The sequence below is a fragment of the Eutrigla gurnardus genome (assembly GCF_963514095.1).
Source record: "Eutrigla gurnardus genome assembly, chromosome: 4".
In the NCBI taxonomy this organism is placed as follows: Eukaryota; Metazoa; Chordata; class Actinopteri; order Perciformes; family Triglidae; genus Eutrigla; species Eutrigla gurnardus.
The window spans coordinates 6593965-6608880 of record NC_139918.1 but is presented as its reverse complement, the minus strand read 5'-3'; the positions used below and the strand labels follow the sequence as shown (position 1 = coordinate 6608880).

General features: G+C 45.2%; 1 protein-coding gene across 1 annotated transcript; it reads left to right on the top strand.

The window, feature by feature from the left end:
• Positions 1-1203: 1203 nt before the first annotated feature.
• LOC311012410 (uncharacterized protein) lies at positions 1204-5214 on the top strand (the record flags this gene model as incomplete). Its single annotated transcript, XM_084007875.1, has 4 exons — positions 1204-1953; positions 2498-3079; positions 3419-3562; positions 4572-5214. 4 exons carry the CDS (start codon positions 1204-1206, stop codon positions 4578-4580), a joined length of 1485 nt encoding a protein of 494 aa, XP_083864001.1. The 3' UTR covers positions 4581-5214.
• Positions 5215-14916: the final 9702 nt, after the last annotated feature.

Genomic DNA, 14916 nt, shown 5'->3' with positions numbered 1-14916 from the left:
GTCCAAAATGGTGCATTTTGACGAATAAAATTCATATCAAGGAGCTTCATAGTCAAAGGTTTTATTTCATTAAAAGAAAGAACAAATATGTATCTTTATCTGGTATAAATTCCATTAGGATCATCAAGTGCCCACGTGGTCATTTGGGGGTCCAAATATGGGGTTCCAAAAGAGTCACCTCTGCCCGGGAGGGTTTTTAGACCCCCATAAAACCCCCACCAGTGGTACCATACCCTTCAAATTCATTTTGGCAAGAGCAAAGGTCCCACATATAACAAATAATCCTGTTTGGAATAAATGTGATCATTCATCGTGGTGCTAGGAGCACCCAAAAAGTGAAAAATAATTTTGTCCGTCAAAAAAAAATTGGACTTTGGTGACCCACCTCTCACCCAAACAGTAAGGAATGTTGATTCTGCCTGTAGAATTGTGAAGAACACATTACAATGAACTAACAGAGCAATTTTCAGCCTTCTATCACTATTAGAACAGAAGTTATGGGCCTCCAAAAATGCCAACAAATGAAATGCGAAATTCCAATGTGTCAAAAAGGGGTGTGGCACTTGAAATTCAAATGGACGCCACGGGCAAACCGTTTGAGATATTGACCTGAAACTTCAGATTCCTTTGTTTGGTAACATAAGGCATATTTTCACCGCTTTTCAGCAAAATCTGAGAGGTGTCATGTACATGGGTGGCTGAGTTGGCACGGAATGACCCTTAACACATTGTTGATATTACCCAGCACTGACTTTGCCTGGTTATTATAAGAAAGACAACATCATCTTGTTTATTTTATGCTTCACATCAATAGGGTATCCGCGGGGTCTTGAAAAGTATTAAAAGGTGATAAATCAATTTAGGGAAAATCAAGACCCTTGAAAAGTATTAAAAAGTCTAAGTCTTTGTAAAAAGTCTTGAATTTTTTTCGAATTCAAGACTCTGTTTAGCCGATGGTTTTTTCCTCTTATACTGTAAGGCCTCAGCCGAAAAATGACACGAGAGATGGTTATTGAATCGGGACATCGCACTCGTTTATTTTCCTTCACAGTCCTCACAACAATGCAAAAAAAAAATTCCCGGCGTTCAAGCGGGGACGGGTCTCGAGCGGGCTCAGATCGCGAATTGCGCGAGTCGTTGGACCTTCAATTTAAAGGACGGCTAGCTGCGACCAGTGCACTATAAGTTACTTATCTCTCTAAAATGGGTAAGTGTAAATTCGCGGGATCGTGGCTCGAACATGAGCAGTACAAGCCCTGGCTGAAGCCCGTTTCTGGGAATGACCGGGAGGCGTACTGTTCCTTCTGCAAGAAGAAGATTAGTGTTACCTCGATGGGGATTAATGCGCTCCGGTCCCACATGCTAGGAGCGAGCCACAAATCCGCTGCGGCACGCAGACAGCAGGTGTCAATCGAATATTGGGCAACACCGTCCTCGGTTACTGTTGTCACACCACCAACAACGATTGCGACAGCTGAAGCAGGTAACGTTACTGCCAGCGTAGCTAACGTCCTCCCAGTTGCCGCCGCTTCAACCTGCAAAGACCTCAGAGTGACGCTGGGAGCAACACCTACGCTGCGCGCAGAAGTGTTGTGGTGTCTTGACACCGCAGCAAAACACCACTCGTTATCGTCAAATGAAGGCATTTCAGGAATTTTCCAAGAAATGTTCCCTGATTCGGACATCGCCAAAACGTTCACCTGCGGCAAAGACAAAACCGGGTACATCACAAAATTCGGACTAGCACCTTACTTCAAGCAACAGCTTGTTGATGGTGTCAACAAAGCTGGGCAGTTTGTGCTGATGTTCGATGAGAGCCTCAATCACTCCACAAAGACCAAACAGCTCGATGTCCACGTTCGATACTGGGAGGATGACAGAGTCCAATCCAGGTATCTTGGATCTCAATTCTTGGGACATGGCAGAGCCCATGACTTGTTGCATCACATCAAAGTAAGTGTATCTCCGAGCATTTTTTGTATTGATAATTAAATGTTGTGTGGGTGTGGTTGGTTGCTGGGGTAAAGATTTTACCAATTTTCTTCGATTTAGAATTGCTTTTAAGTTACAATTTAGCATGTCAGCAAATTTTTCCGCTCTTTGGGAGTGCAGTTGTCTAATTATGCAATTAACATTGGCTTGAATGGCTTGAAAGTAGCCAGAGTAACATGAGTCATGACCTGGATGTAAAATATTCACACATTCATTGTTCAATAGGTCTTGTGTACAACAAACAAATTTCACAATAATTGTTCAGTACCCTTGTAATTTGTTTGAGCAAAATCTAGGTTTATATTGTACTTTCGTTCAGGCAATTAGAGCAACACAAAATAACGGTTTCTACAATAATTTTATTTAAAATAACTAATTTTGATTTAATAATAAGTTAGAAGTCTGGGCAATGGTTGTACTTTACTGTCTGAATGCCAGTGTATTTCAAGAATAAACGTTCAAGGATTATTGTCATTAATAAACTTACAGCCTTGTCAATCCACAGGAATGTGTTGCAAAACTGAATATGAGGCACCTTATGTCCATCAGCATGGATGGCCCCAATGTCAACTTTAAGTTGGTGGAACTTCTCCAAAAAGAACATGGAGAGCTCTATGGAGGTGCTCAGCTTGTCCTGGTTGGAAGCTGTGGTCTTCACACCCTCCACAACGCAGTGAAGGCAGGCTTCACCATGTGGCATCTGGAAAAGCTCCTGAGAGCAATGCACTTCCTCTTCCACAATGTTCCTGCAAGAAGAGAGGACTTCACTAGCCTGACTCGGTCCTCCAGCTTCCCACTACCATTCTGTGGCCACAGATGGGTGGAAAATGTCCCTGTGGCAGAGAGAGCAGTTGAGGTTTGGCCAATGCTACAGTTGTATGTGGATGCTGTCAGGAAGAAGAAGGTCCCAAACCCTGCCACTGCCTCGTATGACACCATTGAGGCAGCACAAGGGGATCTATTCATCATTCCCAAGCTGCATTTCTTCCTGGCGATTTCCAGGACCTTCAACCCCTTCCTGACAAAATACCAAACCGATGAGCCAGTCCTGCCCTTCTTGGCCAACGACTTGGCTGAGCTGTTGAAGGTACTAATACAGTAATTTAACTGAATTGGATTAATCTATATTAAAAGGAACACTCTGCCAATTTTCATTACAAAATCAGTAGTATATCCAAAGAGTGTAAACTGTTTTGCAGACATTCTTTTAGTTTTTGTCATTGAGAGTTACGTTTTGTAACAGTGATTTCGTACCTGCACAAATTAGATCACTGGTCAACAACTTAAAATCAACTCTCAATAACTGGCATACGTAATGAATGACTGCATAACTCTTCACAGTATTTGTATATAAGATTTTATAATGATACAAAGCAGAACATTTCTTTAATTGTTCTGCCACTCATTACATGCAATTTTTTTTAAGAGTCTACTGAAGCGGTTTGTGAAGAGGGAACTCCTACAGGATGTCTCGCCCCTTAAGCTGACCAAAGTCGATGCAGCTGATAAGGCAAACTGGGTCTCAACTTTGAATTCTGACATAGGCCTCGGTGCAGAATGCGCCATCAAGGTAATTTTTATTTATATTCATTTTCAGGGTTGCATGTATGCCCCCCCCCCCCCCCCCCGGGGTAGTTTCAAATAAGTATCCACTTAAAGTCTTTAAGTTCAATGAGTGTATATCCAGTATAAAAAGCTAATCGTCTGCACCATTTACGCTCTGTTCCTTAAATAAATCAGGCACTTCAGAGCAAGCCAGGAAGCAAGGTCAGTGAGCTTTCTGTGCTCACCTTCAGGAGAGAATGTATGCAGGGCCTGGCTAACATGGTAAAGAAAGTGCAGGAGAAAAGCCCCCTGAAATTCCCAGTGGTCAGGAACATCGCCTGCTTGGATCCCACAAAGATGATCACAGATCCAGAGTGGTGCATTAGAAAGATGAAAAATATAGTCCAAACATTCCTGCAGGACAAGCAGTTGGCTGGAGGCATTTCAGCTGGTACGAAAAATATGATCTGTGAACAATAGAAGTTGATACGTAACTGTATTTCCTATAATATTGTCCCAGGCTTTTATTTACCTAAACGACTGAGGGAAGCAGTCCTTTATTCAAAGCAGGGTCAAAGAGACATGCCTTTATTTATAATTCCCTGTGTTTGATAAGTAGATTTGCTTATATTTTAGTACCACACGAGGCTAACAGGCATCAGGAGTTACCAGTATCCACTGTTGTTTTTCGCCCCCACTTGGCCTGTACTTAGGACATGCCTTTATTTGTTTTTGTCGACCACGTCCCCGGCCATTATTTGAGGAAATATGATATTCTAAATTACCAAGGCTGTATGTTCATTGTCTCAATGTGCATGACCTTTTAATTTGCATGTATTGTTTCGTAAACATTGTGAAACTGAAATAACTCTTTCTGAAGAAATCTACAATACACTATTTACCTTTTTATGTGCACAGATGCTGTGAGAAATGTATTTGTCAAATAAATGATGAAGCAGTTTACCGGAATGAAATTTAATGACCTATGAATAATAACTTTTTTTACTTCTCTCTTTTCCCTGTCAATTCTGTAGGTGATGTGATCGTCCAACAGTTCGAGAGCTTTCTTTCTGTTGAGGGTAGAGATGAGAGATTCCTCTCCTTTCAGCCACTGAAGCAGCGAGTTGATGTGTTCCTGCACTCAGTAGTTAAGTCCTACCCGGAGCTTTTAATTTTCTCTCAGAGCCTGCTACTTTTGTCCCATGGACAAGCCACGGTAGAGAGAGGATTCTCAATAAACAAGCATGTTGAAACCTGCAACATCCAAGAAGAGTCGATGGAAGCTCTGCGCTTGATCTGTGACAAGGTCAGTGTCTGTGGGGGGGTTCTGCAGGTACCTATCACAAAGGAACTCCTGGCTTCTGCAGCCTCCGCAAGGTCCAAATATAGGAATCACCTGGAACAAGAACGGAAGAAGAGAGAGACTGCCACGCAGGGACTCAAGAGGAAAGCAGTCGTGGATGAGCTGGAAGAGCTGAAAAATAAAAAGAAAGTCCTAACAGAGGTTTGCGAATCCCTGCAAAAGGATGCGGATCAGCTGGCAGAGAAGGCAGAGGGAAAGTCTGGATCGCTAATGGCTCAGCTGATTACAAAGTCAAACACCCTCAGGAGAAGGCACAAGGAAAAACACACTGAGCTGGTTGAAACTGAAAAGTTGTTGGGAAACAAAGCAACTGAATTGAGGCACATGCCTTGAATCCTATTTGTAAGGAGTGAGCATTCCCACAGCTCAGTTCAATGTTTAATGTTCAATTCAATGTTCAATTTTCAATGTTCAGTTCAATGGTCAATGTTTACACATCTGAGTTCTATAAATAAATGGTGCCTTTTGGCTTAGTACCTCAATTTATTCTTTTGAGCTTTATTCCCTCCCGTCCTATCTGAATTCTGTTGTGTTGATACAGTGCTACATAGAAGTTCTGGCAAACTTCATTTAATTTTGCAATCTCAAACTGAATTGTGTCGCTGATGTAACAGGTTACAGCTCCTAGTGGCGCTGGGGTCTTGAAAAATATTAGAAGGGTCTTGAAAAAGGTCTTGAAAAGTATTGAATTTAATCTCAGGATTGCTGCATAAACTGTGATCAAGCATGTAGAGTTCAATACTTTAAACTGCTTCCAACTCACCTTGTATTTCTGCTTGAGGGTCTCCCACTTCTTCTTAGCTCATCCAGCTCCACCTTCCCTCCACCCCTGTTCTTTAAGAAACATCCTATATGAAGAACAGTACATAGAAAAGTGTTACAGCACATTGATGATTTCTTGCTGTTCAACAGAACGTTTCAGGTAGACATCTCAGGAGAGCAGGACATTTCCCATCTATATACGCTGGTTTTCAACCTTATATCATTGAGTAGCTAAATATGCACCAGTAGTTAAGCCCTGCATATGAGAATTATCACATTTAATACCACATTTTCTTAAGTGAAGCCTCACAGAGCAGCTTTCCTCCTGCCGGTGAACTTCTCCTTATCGTTCCCTCCACCAGATGAGGCACTCGGTGTCTGCATCCCTCCCTTTAACGAACAATGATGCGCCGTGTTATTTACCACCGTTAGTAAATATATAACCACGGTTTAACATAAGCACTATCTTCTTAATTAACGTCGGTTAAAACGGCACATTTGCCGCTTCGGTTACGCTCGCTAACCTCTGTGGTAAATTAGCTTCAGTGGGCTAGCCGGCTAGCAGGACCTTCGATTCGTAACGTTAACGTACAATGCCAACAACAATAAAGTAACGTTCATTATCAATACGATTTAAAAGTCAGCTGGAAACATAAAAATCATGTTACAGTATACTTACATGTGTTCGCGGTTTGTTGCTGACTGTCGCCAGAATCACCGCAATCGTCCGCCATTATCTAAAACTTTTCAGAAGTCAGACGAGCCGCAATGCATTTTGGGAAGTAGAGTTTATCCGTATTTTAGGTGACTTCCATTTGTGTTGTAGCTTTTGTATTTGTGTTGTGAATTTTGTATTTGTGTTGTGGCTTTTGTATTTGTGTTGTGACTTTTGTATTTGTGTTGCGGCTTTTGTATTTGGCCTGACACCTCTGGGCCACCGTACTTATTTCTTGTTTCTTGTTTACCCTTAAATATAAAGGATCAATGAATTTGATAGGCATCCCTTAGGGATAGTGACCTATTGAAGTTGGATAATTAAAATTATGAATTAGATATTTGATTCTGGATGCAACAGGAACTAAACATTTCTCAGTGTTGGTAGTAGGAGGACAGTTAGCTCATCATCAATGACTTAGGGACTGTACGTTATTTATTTTAAGACCCATTGGTGGGATTTTCGGACCTCTGTTCACTTTATGCATAACCCCCCTGGCGATGCCATTTACTTTGACATGACCCTCCAATCGACATGGCAGAATTAATATGACCCAATATGTCACATCACAGATATTGAGTGACGAATGCCGACTGTGTGAATGCGTAAATTAGTAGTCGTATAATGATGTGGTAAGTTTTTCAAGTAGGAAAAACATGTCAGCTCCTTTCAATAGCTTCCATGTAATCTAACTTTAATATCAATTAGTACAGATGACACACCTGTATATTGGATTTTAGTGCTTACAATTTGTACTGAATATGTTTACAGAAAACAATGCTTTGTTTTTAAATAACTTCCATGTAAAGACTAAATTGTATTTACATTTAATACCAAAGTGTTCACTACACTGCACACACAGGACACACATCTTCATAAGGTACTGAGATGGTTCTTCTATTTAATGATGTTTATGGAAGATTATTACATGCATTTTTACATACACCTCATTATCATCAAAGTGACTGTTGTATGAATAAAACTGTCCCTCAGTCTGTTTTGAATTTAGTGTTTTGGTTATCCCCAATACAAAGAATCAAGACTATCATCACATACTATTGTAACAGTGTGTGACTCCCTCTAGTGGATGTTGTGCAGTATCGTGTTGTCTTTGATCCAAAGGTTTTTGTACAGAGTTTTGGTGTTTCCTGTCACTGTGGGCTGCAGAGCACAGTAGTACACAGCAGAGTCTGTCACTGCAGCAGACGAGATGCCCAGATGAAACTCTTTAGATGGTTTGTTATGTGTTAAAGACAACCTTGGAACTTCCTTTGAATATTCCGTGATAAGAAGCTGTGGAGATGAACTGGACTTCTGTTGATACCAGTAGAGGTAATCTACAGAGCCTGTATAGTTGCAGGAGAGAGTCATATGGTCTCCCTCCAAAGCCAGCATTACATCTTTCAACGGTTTCACTAAATCCTCAGAGGATCCTGAAAAGAACAAAGATATCATTCATCATCACATTTGTATTTCTTTAAACTGAGTTTAATGGTATTAAAAGGTTCATGACAACACTCAACTTCTCTTGTTAAAGTTCACTTACCAGTATGAAAAGTGAACATCATCATCCAAACTAAAAAGAGCTGCATTATCTTCACTAGTTCTGAAGGAACAATAGAGAGAACACAGCAGCTCTTCAGTTTCTACATGAAGCCTTAGCTCCTCCTCCTGCTGGAGTCTGTTTGCATTCAGGCTGATGGAAGTGTTATGCCCCAGTCTAGGGAACTAGGACACAACACGAAAAGGCCCCATCTTCCCCAAGTCCCAAGTGACCACAAACAATGACTTAGTTAAATACTTAGAAAAATGATTTATTTAAAAAAATAGTTGAAGTGACAAAAATAGATAATGATATATGCTGAGCTATAGGCTTCAGTGTGGGCTAAGGCTAAAATAACAAACCAAAGGTTCCTGTCTAGGAAATAATAAACCTTACCTAACCAAACTTAGGAAAACCCAAATGACACAAGACTTACCTCCCTAACTAAATAAACAGGAGAAAACACTTAACAAAACAGGCAGTCCACCCTTACTGCTCAAAAGAAACTAAACTACTCAAAGGACTATAGAGCTGAACTGAAGTGTGGCTGGTTGGGAGAGGAGGAGGGGGAGGGGGAGGGGGACGAAGAGGAAGAAGAAGAGGAGGAGGAAAAGGAGGAGGAGGAATGCCTGCTGCCAGCTGACGTCTGCCATCTTGGCTCTTTATATATCAGGTGGTTTGTGAGTGCAGCCAATCAAGAGCCAGGGCCTGGAACCACTCCACCAATCATGGCACAGGTATGGTACACACCTATTTGCATAGGAGATTAAAGGGAGGAAAAAACACAGGGCACACATGCACACACACAGCACACAGCAGCTTGACTGAGTCATAACAGAAGCTTCAGAAATGATGGTGATGCTGCAGTCATCATCATCATCATCATCATCATCATCATCATCAAAAAAATACAAATGGAGTATTACAAAAATAAAACAGCATAATCAAACCTTGGTGTGATGGTTATTAACCCCCAGTTCTTTTGTTGGAAGTCCAAGGATAAACCGGAGAACTCTTCAGTTTACAGATATATTTATTCAGGTCACAGGTAAAGTATGGCAGCGCTGGGCTCAAAATAGCAGAGTTCTTACAGGATCTCAGTCAGACGAGCCCCGTTTCTGGGTGCTGGTCACATTTTATCTTCTTGGGCTGGGTCTGCCCCGTACAGAGGTTGGACTTTCACACAGCCGAGTCTCACTGGTCAGTTATCTCTGACGTGAACTTACGGAAATGTAATATGAAACATGTATGGGTGTTGTCCTTCAGCCGTGTATCTATTATAGCAAACCTAACAAACAGGCCAAAGAGGGCTTGAAGATTCACCGGGTTCCTGCTTATCAGGTTAACTGTCACACTGTTCTAATGAGCACAACCAGGGATTTATATGAGTTCAGTGAAAAAGTACAAGTCTAAAGTGGACAAAGTAAAAGCCAATTCTAACAATTCCCCCTTTTGCCATCATTTTATTATGTCACTAAACTCAAAAATCCAGGTGGGAATGTTATTCCTGTATTGTGTCCCAACTCTGTGCAGCAGCAGCTCAACAGGTCCCCAAACTGTGAGTGACTAACCGTCCTGAGCTGCAACACAACCAGGTAGGAGGTTTGTATCCCCCTTTTGATACAATTCTATTATAACAACACAAATAAAGGTCTCATAATCGTATAGTGGGTATGTAAGCATGTCTTCATTGCGTTGAGCATCCTATATGTATGCCAGTATGTGTAAGATGTTCTTCGTTGCAGTTACTCGCAGCAAGCAGTTCTTCATTGCACATGCATATGGAAGTACTAAACAGAGCAATGTTGATCAAACAAAACAATCATAATATTAAAAGCATAAGCTAAACAATTCATATCAGGAGTAGCCATCATGGTACCAGGAAGAGAACCTCTTTCCCAGGAGAATACAACCTTCCATAACTCTACTGATAACATGTCTGCTATGAGCACAATAATCATAAGAGGAAAACTATGAGTCTCACGCCTCTATGTGTATGTGTTAAAAGTGTGTCGACGGTGTCAAGGGTTGGCACAAAAATCAGCAGTGAGGCAAAAGTTAAGTTTATGCTGCCATTTATTTTTCTTCACCAGGTGTTTTAGGATATCCATCCATCCATCCATTATCTTCCGCTTATCCGGGACCGGGTCGCGGGGGCAGCTGCCTGAGCAGGGACGCCCAGACTTCCCTCTCCCCAGACACTTCCCCCAGCTCCTCCGGGAGGACCCCAAGGCGTTCCCAGGCCAGCCGGGTGACATAGTCACTCCAGCGTGTCCTGGGTCTTCCTCGGGGTCTCCTCCCGGTGGGGCATGCCTGGAACACCTCCCGAGGGAGGCGTCCAGGGGGCATCCGATGCAGATGCCCGAGCCACCTCAACTGGCTCCTCTCGATGTGGAGGAGCAGCGGCTCTACTCCGAGCTCCCCCCGTGTGACGGAGCTCCTCACCCTATCTCTAAGTGAGCGCCCCGCCACCCTGCGGAGGAAGCTCATTTCGGCCGCTTGTATCCGGGATCTTATTCTTTCGGTCATGACCCAAAGTTCATGACCATAGGTGAGGGTAGGAACGTAGATTGACCGGTAAACCGAGAGCTTCGCCTTTCGGCTCAGCTCTCTCTTTACCACGACGGACCGATACAGCGACCGCATTACTGCAGCCGCTGCACCGATCCGCCTGTCAATCTCACGCTCCATCCTTCCCTCACTCGTGAACAAGACCCCAAGATACTTAAACTCCTCCACTTGAGGCAGGAACTCCCCCCCGACCTGGAGGGAGCAAGCCACCTTTTTCCGGTCGAGAACCATGGCCTCAGATTTGGAGGTGCTAATCCTCATCCCGGCTGCTTCACACTCGGCTGCAAACCGCCCCAGGACATGCTGGAGGTCCTGGCTCGAAGGAGCCAACAAGACCACATCGTCCGCAAAAAGCAGGGATGAAATCCAGTGGCTCCCGAACCAGATCCCCTCCGGCCCACGGCTGCGCCTAGAAATCCTGTCCATAAAAATAATGAACAGGACCGGTGACAAAGGGCAGCCCTGCCGGAGTCCAACATGCACCTGGAACAGGTCTGACTTACTGCCGGCAATGCGAACCAAGCTCCTGCCCCGGTCATACAGGGACCGAACAGCCCTTAGCAGAGGGCCCCCGACCCCGTACTCCCGAAGTACCTCCCACAGAATATCACGAGGGACACGGTCGAATGCCTTCTCCAAGTCCACAAAACACATGTGGACTGGTTGGGCAAACTCCCATGAACCCTCGAGCACCCTGCGGAGGGTATAGAGCTGGTCCAGTGTTCCACGGCCAGGACGAAAACCGCATTGTTCCTCCTGAATCCGAGGTTCGACTATCGGCCGAATTCTCCTCTCCAGCACCCTGGAATAGACTTTCCCGGGGAGGCTGAGAAGTGTGATCCCCCGATAGTTGGAACACACCCTCCGGTCCCCCTTTTTGAATAGAGGGACCACCACCCCGGTCTGCCAGTCCAGAGGTACTGTCCCCGACCGCCACGCGATGTTGCAGAGACGTGTCAACCAAGACAGCCCCACAACATCCAGAGACTTGAGGTACTCAGGGCGGATCTCATCCACCCCCGGTGCCTTGCCACCGGGGAGCTTCTTAACTACCTCGGTGACTTCAGCCCGGGTAATGGGTGGATGAGCCTCTGAGTCTCCAGCCTCTGCTTCCCCAATGGGAGACGTGACAGTGGGGTTGAGGAGATCCTCGAAGTATTCCTTCCACCGCCCGACGATATCCCCAGTCGAAGTCAGCAGCTCCCCACCTCCACCGTAAACAGTGTTGGTGGAGGGCTGCTTCCCCTTCCTAAGGCGCCGGATGGTTTGCCAGAATTTCCTCGAGGCTGACCGATAGTCCTCCTCCATGGCCTCCCCGAACTCTTCCCAGACCCGAACCTTTGCTTCAGCGACCGTCCGTGCTGCAGCACGCTTGGCCTGCCGGTACCCGTCAGCTGCCTCGGGAGTCCCCCGAGCCAACCAGGCTCGGTAGGACTCCTTCTTCAGCTTGACAGCATCCCTTACTTCCGGTGTCCACCACCGGGTTCGGGGATTGCCGCCACGACAGGCACCGGAGACCTTACGGCCACAGCTTCGAACAGCCGCGTCAACAATGGAAGCAGAGAACAAGGTCCATTCGGACTCAATGTCCCCAGCCTCCCTCGTGATCTGGTCAAAGCTCTCCCGGAGGTGGGAGTTGAAGACCTCCCTGACAGAGGGTTCCACCAGACGTTCCCAGCAGACCCTCACAACGCGTTTAGGTCTGCCAAGTCTGTCCAGCTTCCTCCCCTGCCAGCGGATCCAACTCACCACCAGGTGGTGATCAGTTGACAGCTCAGCCCCTCTCTTCACCCGAGTGTCCAAAACATACGGCCGGAGGTCAGATGACACAACCACGAAGTCGATCATTGACCTCCGGCCTAGGGTGTCCTGGTGCCATGTGCACTGATGGACACCCTTATGTTTGAACATGGTGTTCGTTATGGACAAACCGTGTCCAGCACAGAAGTCCAATAACAGAACCCCACTCGGGTTCTGATCGGGGAGGCCGTTCCTCCCAATCACGCCCCTCCAGGTAACACCGTCGTTGCCCACGTGAGCGTTGAAGTCCCCCAGTAAAACAATGGAGTCCCCGGTTGGAGCACTCTCAAGTACCCCTCCCAAGGACTCCAAGAAGGCCGGGTACTCTGCACTGCCGTTTGGCCCGTAGGCCGAAACAACAGTGAGAGACCTATCCCCGACCCGAAGGCGCAGGGAGACGACCCTCTCGTTCACCGGGGAAAACTCCAACACATGGCGGCCGAGCTGGGGGGCTATAAGCAAGCCCACACCAGCTCGGCGCCTTTCACCGCGGGCAACTCCAGAGTAGAAGAGAGTCCAGCCTCTCTCAAGGAGTTGGGTTCCAGAGCCCAGACTGTGCGTGGAGGTGAGCCCGACTACCTGTAGCCGGTAGCGCTCTACCTCCCGCACTAGCTCAGGCTCTTTCCCCCCCAGTGAGGTGACATTCCATGTCCCCATGGCTAGAGTCACCGTCCGGGGATTGGGTCGCCGGGGCACCCGCCCAGGACAGCCACCCAAATCCCACCGCACCGGCCCCTTCTGAACCCTCCTGCGGGTGGTGGGCCTACAGGAGGGCGGGCCCACGTCGCTCTTTCGGGCTGTGCCCGGCCGGGTCCCGTGGGCACAGACCCGGCCACCAGGCGCTCGCCTGCGAGCCCCAACCCCGGGTGTTTTAGGATATCCATACGGAAAATAATGCAAAAATGGAAAAAAAGAGAAAAAAAGAAAATAACAAGAAAAAAAATACTTTTTATACAAAGACTAGCGCTATGATAAGCCACACCAAAGCACTTCTATCATTTCCGCTTTAAGTGACAAAACACCTCATTTCGCTGAGGGTACAGGTAAGCATAGCTTTGCTTCCTCCATCAAGAGAGCCCCCCTCCACCACTAAACACATCCCTTTTATAAAGGTAGACAGAACATTCCAAATTGGTTCATACCATTGTCCTCATATCAGACAGGGGTGTTTACGTTTTATCACACCAATATGCGTTAAACAGAGTTAAAAAGGTACCTACAATAAATATCCCTAGATCAGGCCTTACAATTAATATTTATGTATGGACACATGCCACTACATTCACAGTTCATATTTAACTATCGATAATTGATTTAGCGCCGATGCGCGTGCTTCAGTCATGAACGCGCCCGAACCATAAATCCGTCCCAGCACGGGCGCCCGCTTCCTAACACAGCAGGAAGAGAACGACTCATACAACGGTAAGGCGTGTTGTGCTTTTAACACAATGAATAAACACAGCTAGTACAACAATCACAAATTTTCTTACGCCCCATTATGTACAAACCTTACACTTCCAGGTGTGATCAATATTTCATAGTAACAAAACGGAATTATATCACGATTGAATGATTGAAAGAATGAATGAAATGTGGGTGAAAAGTTTGGCATGGTTTCACAAAATGTGTGCACCCATCTGTTTAAACACACGCAAACCCCACACTTTAACACCGTCCATGGGAATGTATATTAATGGGGGGGGGGAAACATGCAAATTATGAACACACGTCCATTAATTATTAAACCTGCATATAAAAAGTTTGGTGCGGCCAACTAAGGACGCGTGCCGACGCGGACACGAGCTGCGGCGTCACAGTATGTAATGCTATATGTGGGTATGTGGTAACTTTACCAAAACCTGTGTATCTATGACTATTCAGGAGTACAAACAGCGGTCTTCATCATCAGCATCCTTGTAAGCTTCAGTCTCATCCTCTCCGGGCTCAGAGAGGGAGATCAGTGGGACAGTTTCACCTGCATGCTGGGATAATTGATAAGGAGGTGGTGTGGGGAATCATTAATGGCCGTGGTAATACACTTTAGACAGAGGTGCCTGATACATGGTGTGCAGCAACATTACTTTCACTAGTGAAAGTAACACAGGCATGATTAATGTTTTTCCACTTGCTAAAGGCTCTGTTTAGCCAATCAGATAACAGATTGTCTATCCCTGAGTGTTCTGATAACTATTCTGACATAGTTTTGAGACCAGAGAGAGCTCGAGTTATGGAGCCATCTGGGGCTGTGTTCTTAGGAACAGTGGTGGACAGTAACGGAGTAGATTTACTTAAGTACTGTACTTAAGTACATATCCAGAGGATTTGTACTTTACTTGAGTATTAGATTTCTTTGGTACTTATTACTCTTACTTGAATACATTTCCAAGACAAATACTTTAACTTTTACTCAAGTTAATTTCCAGAAAGGCTGAAAAGTACTTGTTACTTTCTGGTCTTTTTTTCCCCCTTTCTTTCTTTTTTAAGTACTATTGGACACAAGCTGTGTTTGTCAAAGAAGGAAACCTATCACAGTGCACGCTCTCCACTGGGATCTACGTAAAATACGTAATCCCTCCCCATAAGGATACATGGGGAGACAGAGTTTGTTGTGCTCCTATATTGTCC